At 37.7% G+C, this 18935-nt stretch overlaps 1 protein-coding gene across 5 annotated transcripts in view; it reads right to left on the minus strand.

Moving 5' to 3' along the window:
• POLQ (DNA polymerase theta) overlaps positions 1-18935 on the minus strand; it is a 150310-nt gene that overhangs the window by 60508 nt on the left and 70867 nt on the right. For all 5 annotated transcript variants that reach the window (XR_011249399.1, XR_011249400.1, XR_011249398.1 and 2 more), the window contains 5 exons: positions 18049-18253; positions 17614-17756; positions 8611-8804; positions 7573-7697; positions 6079-6322 (listed from right to left, as the gene is read on the minus strand). Coding sequence is in view for 2 of the 5 variants with exons in the window: in XM_069554710.1 (XP_069410811.1) it covers positions 6079-6322; positions 7573-7697; positions 8611-8804; positions 17614-17756; positions 18049-18253 (911 nt within the window). In the remaining 3 variants the exon portion in view is untranslated. The remainder of the gene's footprint in view (positions 1-6078; positions 6323-7572; positions 7698-8610; positions 8805-17613; positions 17757-18048; positions 18254-18935) is intronic.

Genomic DNA, 18935 nt, shown 5'->3' on the forward strand with positions numbered 1-18935 from the left:
GGGAATGAATAAGACATAATTAACATAATAAGGTTCAGTTCAGTCGCTCAGTCATGTCTGACTCTTTGCAACCCCATGAATCACAGCACGCCAGGCTTCCCTGTCCATCACCAACTTCCACAGTTCACTCAGACTCACGTCCATCGAGTCGGTGATGCCATCCAGCCATCTCGTCCTCTGTCGTCCTCTTCTCCTCCTGCCCCCAATCCCTCCTAGCATCAGAGTCTTTTCCAATGAGTCAACTCTTCGCATGAGGTGGCCAAAGTATTGGAGTTTCAGCTTTAGCATCATTCCTTCCAAAGAAATCCCAGGGCTGATCTTCAGAATCGACTGGTTGGATCTCCTTGCAGTCCAAGGGACTCTCAAGAGTCTTCTCCAACACCACAGTTCAAAAGCATCAATTCTTTGGTGCTCAGCTTTCTTCACAGTCCAACTCTCACATCCATACATGACCACTGGGAAAACCATAGCCTTGGCTAGACGGACCTTGGTTGGCAAAGTAATGTCTCCGCCTTTGAATATACTATCTAGGTTGGTCATAACTTTCCTTCCAAGGAGTAAGCGTCTTTTAATTTCATGGCTGCAATCACCATCTGCAGTGATTTTGGAGCCCCAAAAATAAAGTCTGACACTGTTTCCACTGTTTCCCCATCTATTTCCCATGAAGTGATGGGACCAGATGCCATGATCTTCGTTTTCTGAATGTTGAAGCTTTAAGCTAACTTGTTCACTCTTCTCTTTCACTTTCATCAAGAGGCTGTTTTAGTTCCTCTTCACTTTCTGCCAGAAGGGTGATGTCATCTGCATATCTGAGGTGATTGATATTTCTCCCAGCAATCTTGATTCCAGCTTGTGCTTCTTCCAGTCCAGCGTTTCTCATGATGTACTCTGCATATAAGTTAAATAAGCAGGGTGACAATATACAGCCTTGATGTACTCCTTTTCCTATTTGGAACCAGTCTGTTGTTCCATGTCCAGTTCTAACTGTTGCTTCCTGACCTGCATACAGGTTTCTCAAGAGGCAGGTTAGGTGGTCTGGTATTCCCATCTCTCTCAGAATTTTCCACAGTTTATTGTGATCCACACAGTCAAAGACTTTGGCATAGTCAATAAAGCAGAAATAGATGTTTTTCTGGAACTCTCTACCTTTTTCCATGATCCAGGGGATGCTGGCAATTTGATCTCTGGTTCCTCTGCCCTTTCTAAAACCAGCTTGAACATCTGGAAGTTCACAGTTCACGTATTGCTGAAGCCTGATTTGGAGAATTTTGAGCATTACTTTACTAGCGTGTGAGATGAGTGCAACTGTGCAGTAGTTTAGCCTGCTTTAATTAGAATCAGCTCAGTCTTTGTTTTTATGACTTGATGTTTTTGAAAAGTACAGGCCACATACTTTGTCGAGTGTCTTCCAATTAAGGTTTGCCAGATGTTTCCCTACAGTTAAATTCAAGGTAGACATTTCTGATAAGAATATTTCAGGAATAATGTTGTGTGTTTTTCAGTGTGTCCCATGAGGAGGCAGATAATATTGATCTGTCCTATTATTACATGTCACTAATTTTGATCAATGATGATTTGGGGCTTTCAGAAGAGGCACTGTCATGGCAATAATGGCCTTAACATAATGAAGAGATTTCAAAATGTGTTTACAACTTTTTTCTGATTAAATTTTTAAAAATATGCACTGCTTTCAGATGACTTCCTGAAAGGGTTAAGCATGATATTTGGTATGTTGTTACCATAGAGATATGCCCACAGACAAATTTTTTCACCTCAGGTCTTTTATTACATATTTCTAAGCAAGTATAAATGTATTCAAAGATTCTGTGAAAATCACAGGCTCCAGGGGAGATCAACACCTTTATAAGTAGGTTTTAAAGCATACTCTATGTAGGTTTTAGCCAGAGGCACACCCATAGTGACAAAATGGCACACCAGTGGATCTTCCAATCTGGGGAAGAACATAGCCCTGCCCCCACTAGGCACTGTCCAAGTGGAGACTCCACAGTGGGCCTCCCACTGCAACAGTCCGCTCCTCAGGTTGAACATGCTCAGGACTCCAGGCAATTTCATCCTTCAAAATCTAGGCAGAGGCAGCTATACCACTATAACTGGTTGCAGTGCATGCTGCACCAGGGCCAGTTTGCAAGAACCAAACCTGCATTGCTGCCAGATACACAGAATAAAGCCCATGATGTGAGGTGGCACTGGGCAGTGAGACCTTTCCTTTGATTATGCCCCCCCATCCCTTCCCACATGTTATAAGTTTCAGAGCCTGTGTCAAGGTTCTTAAATGGGAGCATCTGCACTTAAAATGAGTGGGAGGAAGGAAGCACTGAACTGGAAATGAGATTAAGGCTCTAATTTAGAACAAATGTTTAAAACCTAAAATAAAACTGTTAACACTTGAAAGTGCCTAAAGAGCTATAGGATCTGGCTGAGATTCCATAAAACAGAGAGTTCAAAGAATAGTGGTTGAGAAAATAACCTATTCCTTGATAATATCCTGAGACCAGCCCATTCAATGAATTAGTTTTAAACACACACATATACACACATATATGTCAAAGAGTCCTCTTCTCATAAACTGGTTTCGAGGGACTAGGGTTCCAAAGAATATTCAAGAAGAATAAATATTAAAGTATTCTTGCCTGAAGGAAAGTCTAAAATGAGTCCTGGATATATACTGAGAACTAAAATCCATCAAAGCAGAAAGCATTGGTAACAGCTTTACTCAGTCTTTCTAGGAGAAAGTTATGATACTTTTAAAAGTGCCTTTAAAGTCATAAAATAGGGGGGCGGTCCTAAGATGGCAGAGGAATAGGACAGGGAGACCACTTTCTCCCCCACAAATTGATCGAAAGAACATTTGAACCCTGAGTAAATTCCACAAAACAACTTCTGAATGCTGGCAGAGGACATCAGGCACCCAGACAGGCAGCCCATTGTCTTCAAAAGGAGGTAGGAAAAAATATAAAAGATAAAAGAGTGACAAAAGAGGTAGGGACGGAGATCCGTCACGGGAAAGGAGTTAAGAGAGAAGTTTCCAAACACCAAGAAACACTCTCACTGGTGAGTCTGTGGCAAGCCTTGGAACCCCAGAGGCCAACATAACCGGGAGGAAAAATAAATAATTAAAACCCACAGATTACGTGCATAACAGCAACTCCCAGCAGAGAAGCAGTGCAGAAGCTCACATCCGCCACTAGCAACCTGGGGCCAGACAGGGAGGCGTGGGCTGCATTGCTTAGCGTAAGGATGGTGCCTGAATGCCCTGAGGGCAATCTGAGGGAACTAACTTGAGATAGCAACCCAGACTGTGGGATAGCTATCCCGTGAAAAGCCATAACCTAAGACACCGCCAGGCCGGCTCCCTGGCTGTGGACCAGCCCATCCTCCATTAAAGATAGACAGGGAAGGGCAGCCAGAGCCAGAAGGGGGCAATCATGGCCCCAGAGAGAAATCCTCTACCAAACTGCAAGCAGGCTTCACTGCTAACCAAGACTTCTTGGGATTCTGGACGGTCGACATCCACCGAGAGGGTTGGAGTCAGATATCAGCTCAGCTCCCCAGAAGAGAGACACAGCACACCTGAGAAGGCGTGCCAGTTGTATACCCAGAAAACCGAGCAGCAGGGAAGGGGGAGGTGATAAGTCACAGCTCCCACTTGGGGGTGACTGCACTCACCAAGCACCTGCTCACCTGAGCTGCTTAGACCTAGGAAGAGCACAAAACGCAGGCCCAACTGAGTCTGCACCTTTGCAGAGTACCCGAGAACCTGAACATGAGCGGCTTAGGCCTGAGAAGTGCATATAAGTCAGGGCCCACCTCAGACAGTTCCCAGCAAAGCAACCTAGAGCCTACGCAGCGTAGACTGGGAAAGCATACACGCCATAAGCGGGGGCAAATCCAGTGTGGCCAAGACACTGAGAGCACACACCAGTAAAAGAAGAAAGAAGAAAATACTTAAGAATTTATCTACCTAAAGAAACAAAAGACCTATATATAGAAAACTATAAAACACTGATGAAAGAAATCAAAGAGGACACAAATAGATGTTCATGGATCAGAAGAATCAATATAGTGAAAACGAGTATGCTATCCAAAGCAATCTATAGATTCAATGTAATCCTTATCAAGCAATCTATAGATTCAGTGCAATCCTTATCAAGCTACCAAAGGTTATTTTTCACAGAGATAGAACAAATAATTTCACAACTTGTATGGAAATACAAAAAAACCTCGAATAGCCAAAGCAATGTTGAGAAAGAAGAATGGAACTGAAGGAACCAACCTACCTGACTTCAGGCTCTACTACAAAGTCACAGTCATCAAGACAGTATAGTACTGGCACAAAGACAGAAATATAGATCAATGGAACAAAATAGAAAGCCCAGAGATAAATCCACACACCTATGGACATCTTACCTTTGACAAAGGAGGCAAAAATAAACAGCAGAGAAAAGAATCTCTTTAACAAGCGGTGCTGGGAAAACTGGTCAACCACTTGTAAAAGATGGAAATTAGAACACTTTCTAACACCATACACAAAAATAAACTCAAAATGGACTAAAATTCTAAATGTAAGACCAGAAACTACAAAACTCCTAGAGGAAAACATAGGCAAAACACTCTCTGACATAAATCACAGCAGGATCCTCTATGACCCACCTCCCAGAATAATGGAAATAAAAGCAAAAATAAACAAATGGGACCTAATTAAAATTAAAAGCTTCTGCACAACAAGGAAACTATAAGCAAGGTGAAAAGACAGCCTTCAGAGTGGGAAAAAATAATAGCAAACGAAGCAACTGACAAAGAATTAATCTCAAAAATGTACAAGCAACTCCTGCAGCTCAATTCCAGAAAATAAACAACCCAATCAAAAACTGGGCCAAAGAACTAGACAGACATTTCTCCAAAGAAGACATACAGATGGCTAACAAACACATGAAAAGATGCTCAACATCACTCATTATTAGAGAAATGCAAATCAAAACCACAATGAGGTACCATTTCACGCCAGTCAGAATGGCTGCCATCCAAAAGTCTACAAGCAATAAATGCTGAAGAGGGTGGAGAAAAGGGAACCCTCTTACACTGTTGGTGGGAATGCAAACTAGTACAGCCACTATGGAGAACAGTGTGGAGATTCCTTAAAAAACTGGAAATAGAACTGCCATATGACCCAGCAATCCCACTGCTGGGCATACACACCGAGGAAACCAGAAATGAAAGATACATGTGTACCCCAATGTTCATCGCAGCACTGTTTATAATAGCCAGGACTTGGAAGCAACCTAGATGCCCATCAGCAGATGAATGTATAAGAAAGCTGTGGTACATATACACAATGGAGTATTATTACTCATCCATTAAAAAGAAAACTTTTGAATTCTAAGTTCTAATTCTAATTCTCAGTTCTAATGAGGTGGATGAAACTGGAGCCTATTATACAGAGTGAAGTAAGCCAGAAAGAAAAACACCAAGACAATATACTAACGCATATACATGGAATTTAGAAAAACGGTAATGATAACCCTGTATGCGAGACAGCAAAAGAGACACAGATGTATAGAACAGTTTTTTGGACTCTGTGGGAGAGGGCAAGGGTGGGATGATTGGGAGAATGGCATTGAAACATGTATATTATCATATGTGAAACGAATTGCCAGTCCAGGTTCGATGCATGATACAGGGTGCTCAAAGCGGGTGCACTGGGATGACCCAGAGGGATGGGATGGGGAGGGAGGTGGGATGGTAGTTCAGGATGGGGAACACATGTACACCCGTGGCAGATTCATGTCAATGTATGGCAAAACCAATACAATACTGTAAAGTAATTAGCCTCCAATTAAAATAAATAAATTAATATTTTTTAAAAGTCATAAAATATATTTTAAATATATATACACAAAAAAGTAATTCTCGAGGGGGTGAAAGTAGCCAGATTTTTTTTCACTTATATCAAATATGGCATGATATCATCTAAGAGAAAAATATCTTAACAAATTATCTACTACTTACAAATTAGCCTGTTTCATTTAATAACCTATGTAGACGAGGGGATTTTCTTACCTTTTAAAAGGTGCAGCATTTTTCAGAACACTTTCCACCTCAGCAACATCTGCTCTAGCAAGATCGGCCACAGTAAGAAAACCAGATGCATAGAGGAATCTGGCCCGCTGTGCATTAAGTAATGACACCCGGACCAGGTCACACAGCTCCCTTTGGATGCCAAATGTAAGACGCTTCTGAAATTGGGAAAGCAGTAGTTCCATGTTGTGCCAGCCCAGGCGGTTGGAAAACACTGTAACCATCCCTAGAATATTCATGGAATAATTACTGAATTAAAAATTCTTTCTAGACCAATTCTCCATTTCTTGAGAGGTAGTTGCTTCACTCTTTTTTTTTCCCTATAGAACTATAAAGTTTAACAGGCCCAAAGTGTAAATTAATAGTAGAGCAGACCTATATTAAGGGCCTAGCTAGTTGGCTAGACACATTAACTATTATCTTGTTTATTCTTAATCATAAATTTACATTCGAAAAAAATCGAGGCAGAGCACATAAAAACAAAACAAACATAAAGCCCTCATTAGTTCATTCCTCTCTTTCTCTCTCTCATTCTTCCTTATTTTAAGGAAGAAAGTACTCTGGTTTCCACCCAGAGAAAACAAGAGAACTAATTTAAATTGTCAAGTGCTAAGAGGACTATTTCCAAAGAATAAAGGTCCCACTGATACCTTCTTAAAAAATAAAGAAGTTGCCCAGCTTGATAGCTATACTCTCTTAAAATAAAGAGGCCAGAGCAGCTAAGCATCAAATCATTAAGAAAATCACCTTCCTATGAGAACATTAATTCTAGAGGTAATCTGAGATCTTTGTTGCCAGTGAGTTAAAGATAAGTTACTACCCTCTCTCAGCATCTTTCCCTCAGTACTCTTTCACATATGCACACACCTTCACAATCAAACTTATAAACACAGTCTCCAGTAGCCCAGGACTGCCTTCCTAATGACTGAAGGATTTCTTAGTAAAATCAGATCTAGAACTTCCCTTGTTTGCCTACCTTAGAAAAAATAAGCTTAATTTTATTAAGGAAGAACAGTATTTCCTTAGAGAAGAGATAATATTTAGAACAGTGAGATAGAAGTCCAGAAATCCCTCTTTATTTGCCATCCTCTACAATAACAAGTATTAATCAGTAACTTGAAAAAGGCAAGACAAGTGAAAACTATGTCTACTTCTTATTTCAAGACACCTCCCCCAGAAAAAGAAAAAGAAAAACAGAAAGAAGAGAGACGGTCAGCAGGTTGCTAACAGATAGAAAGGGACCAAGATACAGACACTCAGCTAGCTGCCAGTCTTCTACAGCAGGGTCACTGAGCCCAGAGGAGTCACTGTTGTAGGTGTTCTGATGATGACAGGAACTATACAAAATTATGGTTTGACATGATCGCATCACTTTTAAAGAAGCCTACAGTAAAATGGAATTTGAAAAAAAGTGATCTTAATTTGACCTCAAACCACAGAGTCCTAAATAAATGTGGGAATGCTTATTTAACTGACCTGCATAAACAGCAGCTGACTGCTGTAATGATTGAATTTGTCCACGATTGCATCCATATTTCTGATTAATTTCCTTCAAGGGAACTTCACTGATTAAATCTAATAGCACAAGACTGGTAAAAAACCTGGAAAGTAAATTACCAAAAGTACAGTGAGAGGTCACTTATGTTTACTATGAAAGTACAATATAGATGCTGAGAAACAAGAACGAACCAAAAAATGTTAAGAAAGAACCAAAAAAGTTAAGAAAGGGTTTACACCTCTGAGAAAAAGAGAAGATTCTTAATAGGATATAGTATTAGTGGACAAAGACCTCAATGTTTGTAAAAGTAAATTCTAACATATGTTGGCACTATAGCAAAAAACTAATATCTGTATAACAAAAAGATTTCTTCCACATTTCAATACTACTAACTAATTTTAAGAAATGAGATTTAGTTCAAGAAAGGTGATGGCACAAATATTTTTTTAAAGAACGCTTGATACACAATTAAAGCATCAAATCATGTTTCAACCGAAATTTGGTTATAAAAAAAACAAATCAATTGGCTTTTGATGTGAAAGGCAATTGTGCCACAAATCATCCAAGTATATTTGGATTTTATGTATTTGTATATAATCCTTAACAAATTTACACTTGAGTATGACGTAAATAATATGAAACTATTGCTTTAAGAAAAGCAATTTGATTGTATTTCAAAAAAGCTAAAGCCTATGTAATTTCTCCACCTGAAATCTTTCAAATGGCTCTTCTCTACTGGTAATGAATCAGAACTTCTAAGTGTAATACAAACCATATCCTCATACGAAGTTGGCAGTTCTGATTCACATCTTCTTTAAGGGAAGAAGTAATTAAATGTTCTACTTTTAAAAGTCTCAATATACAGTGGCTTCTTATAAGCTACAAAGAAACTGAAATATTAATAAATTTAGTAAATACAAGAAGTTGAAAATTTTACTATATTCAGTCAAAACTGGATCTGCTGCAAATACAATACTGTGTTGAAAACAGAATAGTCCAGGCTCCCTGATATTTACCTTTTATGAATGGCCATTTGTCGGTGCTGTCTCTCAGTTCTGGCTACTAAATTTCCTTTCACACAGCGAGCCAAGAACCCTTCTTCAACTCCTACTAGCTCTGCCACCCGCTTCATAGAAGCTGGCAACTTCTCCCATAAACAGAAAAATCGATACCAATCAATAGTAGTCCAATCCTCAAACACAGGTGTAACCTAAAGGAAGGAAACATCATTCATTACTTAAAATTACTGCATTACAAAAGGGACAAAATTGTGGATGTGAACTTCATATTAAAAACAAAAGCCTCAATATTTGGATTTCTAAACATGATAATGTCTCATTAATATGGAAACTTCATTTAATCACAAGCAACTCACAGATGAGAAAAATACTAAAAGCAGCCACCCAAAAAAAGGAATAAGAATACAGATATACAAGAATGTTTCTCTTTGTCATGGAATTAAGTTAGTATAAATTTTTATTTTATTTATTTATTTTTGCTCTAAATTTTTTAAGGTTTATTCAAGTAGTGTTTAAAAATATGGAAGGAAAGAGGAAAATCAGCATATGTAACATAGGCGACTGTTCTTACTAGGATAGTACAAAAAGTGTGAAAGTGAAATCGCTCAGTCATGTCCGATTCTTTGCGACCCCATGGACTGTAGCCTACCCGGCTCCTCAGTCTATGGAATTTTCCAGGCAAGAGTACTGGAGTGGGTTGCCATTTCCTTCTCCAGGGGATCTTCCCAACCCAGGGATTGAACCTGGGTCTCCCGCACTGCAAACAGACACTTTACCATACGAGCCACCAGGGAAGCACAATAAAAAGTGTAAGAGTATTTATTTGCTTCTTTGTTTTTAATTTCTTTACAGCTGCAGTTATTTTTTATTCCTCTAATGTTGTAGACAACATCTTTTCATTATGATAGTTTTAAAAGTATATAACATAATTAAATTTATTTCTTCCATTATAAATACTAAGAATAAAATATTATGATGTGATAATTTGTCTTTAATATGATGAAAACTTTGGCATAAAACTGCATATGCTAACCACTTGAGTAAATAATAGGAAAATAACTTCAAAAAATATATAGAAAAATTAATTAAAGAAGTTTAAATGTTATACACAAAAGTGTTTGCTAAATTCAAAAGAAACCAGTAAAAAGACAAGAGAACAAAGGAAGACATGAGACACATAGAAAATAAAGAGACAAAACATGGACAATGTAAATCCAACTACATCAACAGTAACATTAAATATGAGTGGGCTAAATAATCTATCAAAGATAGAGACTGACAGACTGGATTAAAAAAAGCAACACAGAATCCAACTATATGCTGTCTATAAGAGACACATTACAGATTCAAAAATACAAATAGGTCAAAAGTCATGTATGGGTGTGAGAGCTGCACCATAAAGAAGGCTGAGTGCCAAAGAATTGACACTTTTGAAATCTGGTGCTAGAGAATACTCTTCAGAGTCTCTGGGAGCTGAGATCAAACCAGTCAATCCTAAAGAAAATCAACCCTGAATGTTCACTGGGAGGACTGATGCTAAAGCAGAAGTTCCAATACTTTAACTACCTGATTCCAAGAGTCAACTCGTTGTAAAAGTTCCTAACGCTGAGAAAGATTGACGGCAAGAGGAGAAGGGGGTGACAGAGGATGAGATGGCTAGACGGCATCATCGACTCTCTGGACATGAGTTTGAGCAAGCTCCAAGAGATGAGGTCAGGGAAGTCTGACATGCTGCAGTCCATGGGGTCACAGAGTTGGACATGACTGAGAGACTGAACACCACCACCACCCATACAATGAATACTATTCTGCATTAAATAACTTAAGTATTGATACATGATAAAATATGGAAGAATCTTGAAAACATTATGCTAAGTGAAAGAAACCAGCTGTAAAAGATAACATATTATATAATTCTATATACTGAATAAGAACAGAATAGAAAGCCTACAGAAAAACAGAATGCACACTAATGGCTGCTCAGGGGTAGGGGAGAATGAGAAGGTTGAAAGAAAATGCAGAGTGACTTCTAATAAGTACAGGGTTTCTTTCTGGGGTGACGAAAATGTTATGCAATTAGATGCTAATGATTGCACAACTCTGTGAACATACTAAAAATTATTTATTTATACACATTAAATGATATACTATGTGAACTGTATTTCAACAAAGCTATTTTCAAAAAAACTCAAATTCTCTATGACAAAATTTTCAGAACACTCTTGAAAGCCCCAAAATAGACTCAAAGAAACATCTCTTTTCATGAATAAGACCAATCAAATAAAAAAGAAGGATGTCAATCAGTTTTCCCCCACGTTAATGTATAAATTTAACAATGTCAATGAAAATATCAAGTTAATTCTAAGCATTATACTAAAAGGTACACAAGCAAGAATAGGTATGAACATCAGAAAAGAAGAGTGAAACTAACCCTACTAGATTAATACAATAAACGCTTTTAATTAAAACAAAGGTAATAGTGTACATATTAGTAAAATTGGTCTATTGTCAGGTCAACAAATGAAATAAAAATATACCCAACAACAAATGGAAATTAGAAATATATCTAAATACAAATGCATACTAGAACATAAAAACTGGGGGGGGGGGGGGAGTTAAATGAAAGCAGAAGAAAAATTTTCAGTCATTGTGTATAAATCAAACCTTTTTAATAAATGAAGATGTGACTACAGATAGCCATTATAAAAAAAGATAAAATTGAAGAACCATATATTAGAATAAACTTTAAATGGAACAGAGCTCAAAAGAGAGACTAGAATCATATAATTATTTGAAGAAAATGTGACAGTATTTCTTTATAATCCCAGAGCGAGCAAATCATTTCTCACTGATTCTAAGGTTCAAAATTCAACTATATATTTTAAAATGCTATACAAAATACATAATAAACAAAATCAAAAGCTGAGTGGAAAACTAGGAGAAAAGTATTTATACCACAAAGAACTACTCTCTTAGTATATATAAAAGAACTGTTAAAACTAAAGAAAAAGACTAAAAATACAATAGAAAAATGTGCAAAAGACATGGACAATTCATAGAAAATAAAAGCATACTGCCTTAAACATACAGAAAAAAATGTTCAAATTTATCCATAATAAAAATGCAAATTAATAGTATACACAAAATAGAAAAGCTTAAAAAATATATAAAAGCTTGACAATATACCTTTTTTATGAGGTTGTAGAAAAATAACCACCTCATATAGCACTAGTAAAATTGGAAAATATACAAACTCCAGAGAGAGCAATTTTGCAAAAACCAAAATCACATGTCTTTACACTTTATTCAGCAATCATACTTCTTGGATTCTTTCCTAAAGATACACCTCCATCAAAACTACAATATTATGCACCAAAGTTATTCACTGCAGCATCATTTGCCATACCAGAATACTGGGAACAATTCAAATATTCCTCAGAGGAAGTGACTGAATAAACAATGGTATATCCACATACACAATAGAGTGATACAGATATAAAAAGAATAAGTCTTCATGAACTGATAAAGAGTGCTTTCCAAGATATACTGTTAAAGGGGAAAAACTGTTAAAGGCAGAAAGTAATGTATATAGCATGTGTGTGTGCTCAGTCACTCAGTCGTGTCCAACTCTTTGCGACCACATGGACTATAACCCACCAGGCTTCTCTGTCCATGGAATTTTCTAGGCAAGAACGCTGGAGTGGGTTGTCATTTTCTACTCCAAGGGATCTTCCCAATCTAGGGATCAAATCCAAGTCTCTTGCACCTCCCACACTGCCAGGCAGATTCTTTACCACTGTGCCTCCTGGCAAGCCTCTTGCATTAAATCTAATTTTCATGGAAGTAAACTGGAAGTCTAACCCTAGAGCTCATAATCATAACCCCTGTACAATAAATGAGACTTATTTTTAAGGCCATGCCAGATAACTGGTAAGACCAGCTTTGAGATTCTTCTTAGCCACATTCTCAGGCACAGAACTTTGAACATATGAAGTACACATGTGAAGTAGAAGTACATATGTTCACTAGAAGGGAGGAAAAAAATGACCCTGTCCAGACATTTCTCCTAGTGCTCGCCCCTATACAGTGTTTTTATTGAAATACATTTCTTGACAAGCCTTAATTCTTACAATAATTTCAGATTTACCCCCTACTCACTTGCTTATCAAAACACATATATTTGCTCCTTCACTCCTCCCAGCTTTATTGAGGTAACTGACAAATGAAATCAAATATATTTATTTAAAGGGTACAATAATATGGTTTGATATATGTATTCACAGTGAAACAAGTACCACAATCAGGTGATTAGCACATCTATTTCCTCACACAGTTACCACTGTGTGAGTGTATGGTGAGATTCTCTCTGTAAGCAAATACAAGTATACAATATAGTATGACTAGCTATAATCACTATGCTAGCTATAATCACTATGCTGTACATTAAATTCCCAGAGCTTATTCATCTTACACAGGCATACCTTGGGGATCCTGTAGGTTCATTCTAAAACATCGCAATAAAGCAATTATCACAATCAAGTGAGCCACACAAGTTTTTTGGTTTTCCAGTGCATATAAAAGTAGTCTCTTTAAGTATGCAATAGGATTATGTCTAATAAAATCCAAGCACACACTTTAATTTAAAAGTAATTCTTGGGATTTTCCTCATGGTATAGTGGATGGGAATCTGCCTTGCCAATTCAGGGAACAAAAGTTCAATCCCCAGTCGAGGAAGATTCAACATGCCAAAGAGCAGTGAGGCCCATGCATCACAACTACTGAGCCCATGCTGCAACTGCTGAAGCTTGCAGGCTCCATGGCCTGTGAGCCACGATTAATAAGCCCCTGTGCTGCAACTACTGGAGCCCGTGTGCCTAGAACCTGTGCTCCACAAGAGAAGCCACTGCAATGAGAAGCCTGTGCACACGACTAGAGAGTAGTCCCCACTCTCCACAACTAAGGAAAGCCCACACACAGCAACAAAGACCCAGTGCAACTAAAATACATAAATTATTATAAAAAATAATAATAATGCTGGGACTTCCCTGGTATTCCAGTGGTTAAAACTCTGCATCAATGCATGGGGCCCAGGTTCAATCCCTGGTCAGGGAACTAGATCCCATATGCCACAGCTAAGACCCAGCAAGGCCAAGTAAATATTTTTCAAAACAATAATGCTGTTAGGGAATTCTCTGGTAGTCCAGTGAAGTGACTTGGATGCCATGCTCTCATTGCTGAGGACTGGCATTTGGTCCCTGGCTGAAGACAAGCCAACAAAGTATGGCCAAAAATAAGTATATAAAAATTTTTAAATTAAAAAATAAAAACAATGCTGTTAGAAAAATGGCACCAAGAGACTTACTCAATGTAAGGTTACCACAAACCCTCAATTTATAAAAAAGAAATGCAGTATCTATAAAGCACAATAAAACAAAGCAACACACAATAAAATAAGGAAGTATGCCTGTAACTAAAAGATTGTACCTTTTGACCAACATCTCCCCATATCACCCACACCCCAGCCCCTGGCAAGTACCATTCCACTTTGCTTCTGAGTTCAACTTTTTCATATTCCACATGGGTGAAACTATACAAAGTATGTCTTTCTCTGTCTGGTTATTACATTTAGCACAATGCCCACCAGGTTAATCCATGTTGTCACAAATGGAAAGGTTTCCTCTTTTTTTTAATAGGTAAATGATGTTCCATTGTATACACAGCTTTAACTTTCTATTTTAAGCTGATAACTTTGATTCTATATAAAAACAGTATTTTTACTTCTCTATCCCCTCTCATTTAATGTAGTTAATATTATAATTTACATTTTATGTATTCATTAGCAAATTATAATTATTTATTTTCAATGTTTGTCTTTAACTTTTGTATAAATGATTTGCATATCACTATTATATTCTGAATTCTGAATCTGATTATAAATTTACCTTTACCAGTGAGTTATATACATGCATGTTTTATGTTGTTAAACAGCATCCTTTCATTTCAGCTTGAAGAACTTCCTTTAGCATTTCTTATAAATGCATGTCCGGGATGATGAATTTCTTCAGCTTTTGTCTGTCTGAGAAAATCTTTATCTTACCTTCATTTCGGAAAGACAGCATGCTAGGTATAGTATTCTTGGTTGGCAGTTTTCTTCTTTCAATATTTTGATACATCATACCAATCTCTGTGCAAAGTTTCTGCTGAGAAATCTGATAGCCTTATGAGGTTTGCTTGTACTTGACAACAGTCTTTTTTCCTGTTGCTTTCAAAATTCTCATCTTTGACTTTTGACAGTTTGATGTATCGAGATGAAGTCTTTGGGGGTTGTACCTGTTTGAGGTCCTCTTAGCTTCATGTCCCTATCTATCCCCATATTTGGGATATTTTTAGCCATTATTTCTTTAAATAGACTGTCATTTTCTCTCCCTCCTCCATCTTGGACTTCAATAATATATATGATGGTGTCCCATAAGTCTTGTGGGGTTTTTCACTCTCTATTTTCTAGCCAACCCCCCCAACACCCCTTCCTCTGGATGTGCAATTTCAAATGACCTATCTGAATTCACTGATTCTTTCTTCTGCTTTATCAAGTCTGCTTTTGAAGCTCTCTGTTGAATTTTACAGATCACTCACAGTATTCTTCAGCTCTAGGATTTCTGGGTTTTGGAGGCTTAGTGGGGTGGGGGCTTTTGTAAAACAGTTTCTATTTCTTTGCTGAACTTCTCATTCTGTTCATGTATTGACTTCTTAATTTTGTTCAGTCGTCTATTTGTGTTTTCTTCAAAGAAGTTAACTGAATTTCATTAAAAGAATTATTCTGAATTCTTGATCAGTCAGTTCATAGATCTCTTTTAGGTTTGGTTACTGAAGTTTTTATTAATTTATTTGATGATGGTGGTGGTGTCATGTTTCCCTTATTCTTCATTATTCTTGCATGTTGGTGTTGGTGTCTGTGCATTTGAGGAAGTGGTCACTTTTTCCAATCTTCATGTTTGCTTTGCCAGAGAAAAGATTTTCACTATTCAGGCTAGTCTGGGGAAAGAGCCAGCTGGTAGAATTCATAAGGGAACAGGCAGGGCCTCTGGTTGGGGGTGGGGGTGGGGGGAGGGTCACTGGTTCAGCTCTGCAGTCAAACAGGACTACTACCTGAGCTGCCTGGTCAGGTGAAACTGCTAGCCCGGTTACATGGATAGGCATGACCCATGGCTGTGCTCACACAGTCAGGCAGGTTGGCTAAGCCCTGAGGTTGGGTAGGGCTGCTCCTTGGGTTCTCTGGTCAAGCAGGAACAAACTGTACTCCTTGGTTAGTTGGTGCCATTAGCTGGATTCCTTGTTCAGGTATAGGCAGAGACTGTGCTCCACAGGTGGGTGGGCCCAAAGGATGAACTCTGTATTCATGCAGGATTCCAGGCTATATTCCAGAGTCAGGCTCCCTGGTCAGGCAAGGCTGCAGGCAAGCTCTGCAGCTGGCAGGGCTGCTGGCTTGGCTCCCTCTCTTTTCTTAATTAAAGTTTTTATTATAACTTTTTATTAAGAGCTCATAAATCACATTCTTAATCTGACTCTGTTACTACATCTTCCCTGTATGAATTCCCTCAAGCTAGTTTTTCATTCTTATGAAAAAAGAATAAAATTTTTTATTCCTATAAAAAATAAAAATTTGTAAGTATATACATTGAGAATTATGCACAGGCTAGGAATGCCAGTGGGGCAGAACTGCTCACCTTGCTTCCCAATCAAATGGGGACATCATTCAGATGCCACAGAGAATGGAATCATTTGATGGTCTTTCTGATTAAGAGAGAGATGCAGTATCACCACCATGATCCAAATACTGGTCACTGTAAGCCCCATCTGTTTCTTTGTTCCTAACTGACTGTTGGTGGTCTATCTAACCTTGCCAATTCCCCTAGGTTTCTCTGTGAGGTGAGACAGAAGTGACTTCCCAAGGAATGTTCCAGAATGCTGAGGAAACTGGATGCCAACCTTGACTCTCTTTTCCCCACTAGAGAAACCATGGATTCTCCAGTGAGGCACTGTGCTTGCTGGAAGGAGGGGCAACACAGCCAAAGTGAAACCACTGCTCTTAGCATTCTAATGTGGCTTCTCACAGTTTTGGCACTCTAAAAGAGTGTTTTAACCTCGCCACCAGGTTCTAGGATTTTTAGAAAGTGTTCTTGATTGTGAATAGTTGCTAATTCATATCTTTGATGAGGACTAGAGTCAGAGATCTCTTTTACAACCATCTTGCCTACATCACTCCCCACATCTACTCTTAATTGAAAAATTAAGTATTTCCAGTCAGGTTCTTGCCAGAGAATATGACCTCAAACTGTATTTTATCCAATTATTATAAAAAAAATCTTCATTTTAAGAAATAATATTTATAAAAGATTATCTAATTTAAACAAGCTTTTAAAATTCCTCATCGCACTTATTATAAATACTTTATAAAAAAATATAAGTCCCATAGTCTGATTTTTAGGACTACATTTCTCTTAGGCAATAAAATGCAATACTTCTTTTTTGTTTTTTATCTTATTAATATCAAGACTAACCAGCTTCACAAGCAATGTTGGGTACAACAATTGTACATGACTTACTGGTATTCTTGTTTATGTACCAATCTTTGCTTGAGTTTTACATTATGATCTTATCCTTAATTTCCAGATACCTCATTGCCCCTTGCTGTGTTCTTACAAATTGTATAATGTATGTTTTTAATAAATCATCTCAAATCCTTTTGAAAGAAAGCTAGAAAAAAAAGACAAGTAGGCAAGCAGATTTAAAAGGTCACTAGAACATTTAGCTTATTACTTTTCGTCTTACTTCGTCTTACTTACTACAATTCGTCTTACTTCATCTCTATTCCCACCAGTACTATCCTAGTCAAGGAAAGCAGACAATATATTCCCTTAGGGTATTTTTGATGTTCAGGATTTTTTATAGGTATTTCCTCCTCATTTTCACAAAGATAATAATGAAGAAAATAGAACTTACCAAATAAACAATATGCAGATCATTCTCTAAAACAAAGCCCTTCATTGCTCTTTGTAGGTCAGCAAAAATATCTAAAGTATCAACTGGAGAAAGTGAAGAAGAAAGAGTTGCCGAACCAAGGTGTGTTGGATGATACACATTTCCTGGTTTGGGAATGGGGGTGGGGAAAAAAAGGATCAAATGTTAAAAATAAAACAAAATATTGACTTTTAGCATTCTGTAATTAATCTTTCAGGCTCTGATCAATTTTACAAACAGAATCCAATGCATGGATATTTATCAGCAGGCTCCATGCTACTTGTCTGATGTTGCTGAACAGAGCACTGATTCACTTAAAATGAGTTGATAAGTCAATTTTCTTTTACTAAAACAGTCTTAGATACTCTAACTCACTAAAGATAAAAAAGGAAGTTGCAATTCAGAAGTCATATTTACCTTCTGTTCCATCACTAGCTTCAGTCATCTGGATGAATTCATTTTCTAGTAGCCACATTACACAGGCCTCAATTGCTCCAAGTTGAACAGAATCTTTATTTTTCTGAATTCCCTGCTTCCCTTCTTTCATACTTGCAGCCAAAAATGTGCAAGAAGCATAAGTCTGTATATCTTGTGATGTACTTGCCACTCCACCAACTATTATCTGAGAAAAGAAGTTTGAAATCTTCTGTAACTTTTTAATAAGACACAGGCCCTCATAAAATAAATTATTTTTTCTCTTAAAATGTTATCATCATCTTAACGCAGAGACTCTTTATTAACTCTTCCGTCATAATTCATTACAAAAATAGATAACACCTATTGACAACATGGAAAGTTTTCCTTAAAAGTAGATCCAGGGACTTCCTTGGTGGTCCAGTGGTTAAGAATCCACCTTGCAATGCAAGGAACATGGGTTCGATCCATGGTCAGGGAACTAGATCCCACATGCTCTGAAGCAACTAAGCCCACAACTAGACAGTCAGTGTGCCTCAACAAAAGATCCCATGTGCTGCTACTAAGACCCAAAGCAAACATATCAAATATATATATATATTTTTTTTTTTGAAGTAGATCCAACATGTTCTCACAAAGGAAATTAGGTGAATCATTATCTATCTAAAATGCAGGAACTAACAACACAATTAAATAATATACATATACATATATATACATATATATATAAAAATAGGTGGCGCTAGTAGTGAAGAATCTGCTTGTCAATGCAGGAGACGCAAGAGTCACAGGTTTGATCCCTAGGTCGGGAAGATCCCCTGGAGAAGGAAATGGCAACCCACTTCAGTACTCTTGCCTGGAAAATTTCATTGAGAGAGGAGCCGGGCAGG

The sequence above is a fragment of the Ovis canadensis genome, chromosome 1 (assembly GCF_042477335.2).
Source record: "Ovis canadensis isolate MfBH-ARS-UI-01 breed Bighorn chromosome 1, ARS-UI_OviCan_v2, whole genome shotgun sequence".
Lineage (NCBI taxonomy): Eukaryota > Metazoa > Chordata > Mammalia > Artiodactyla > Bovidae > Ovis > Ovis canadensis.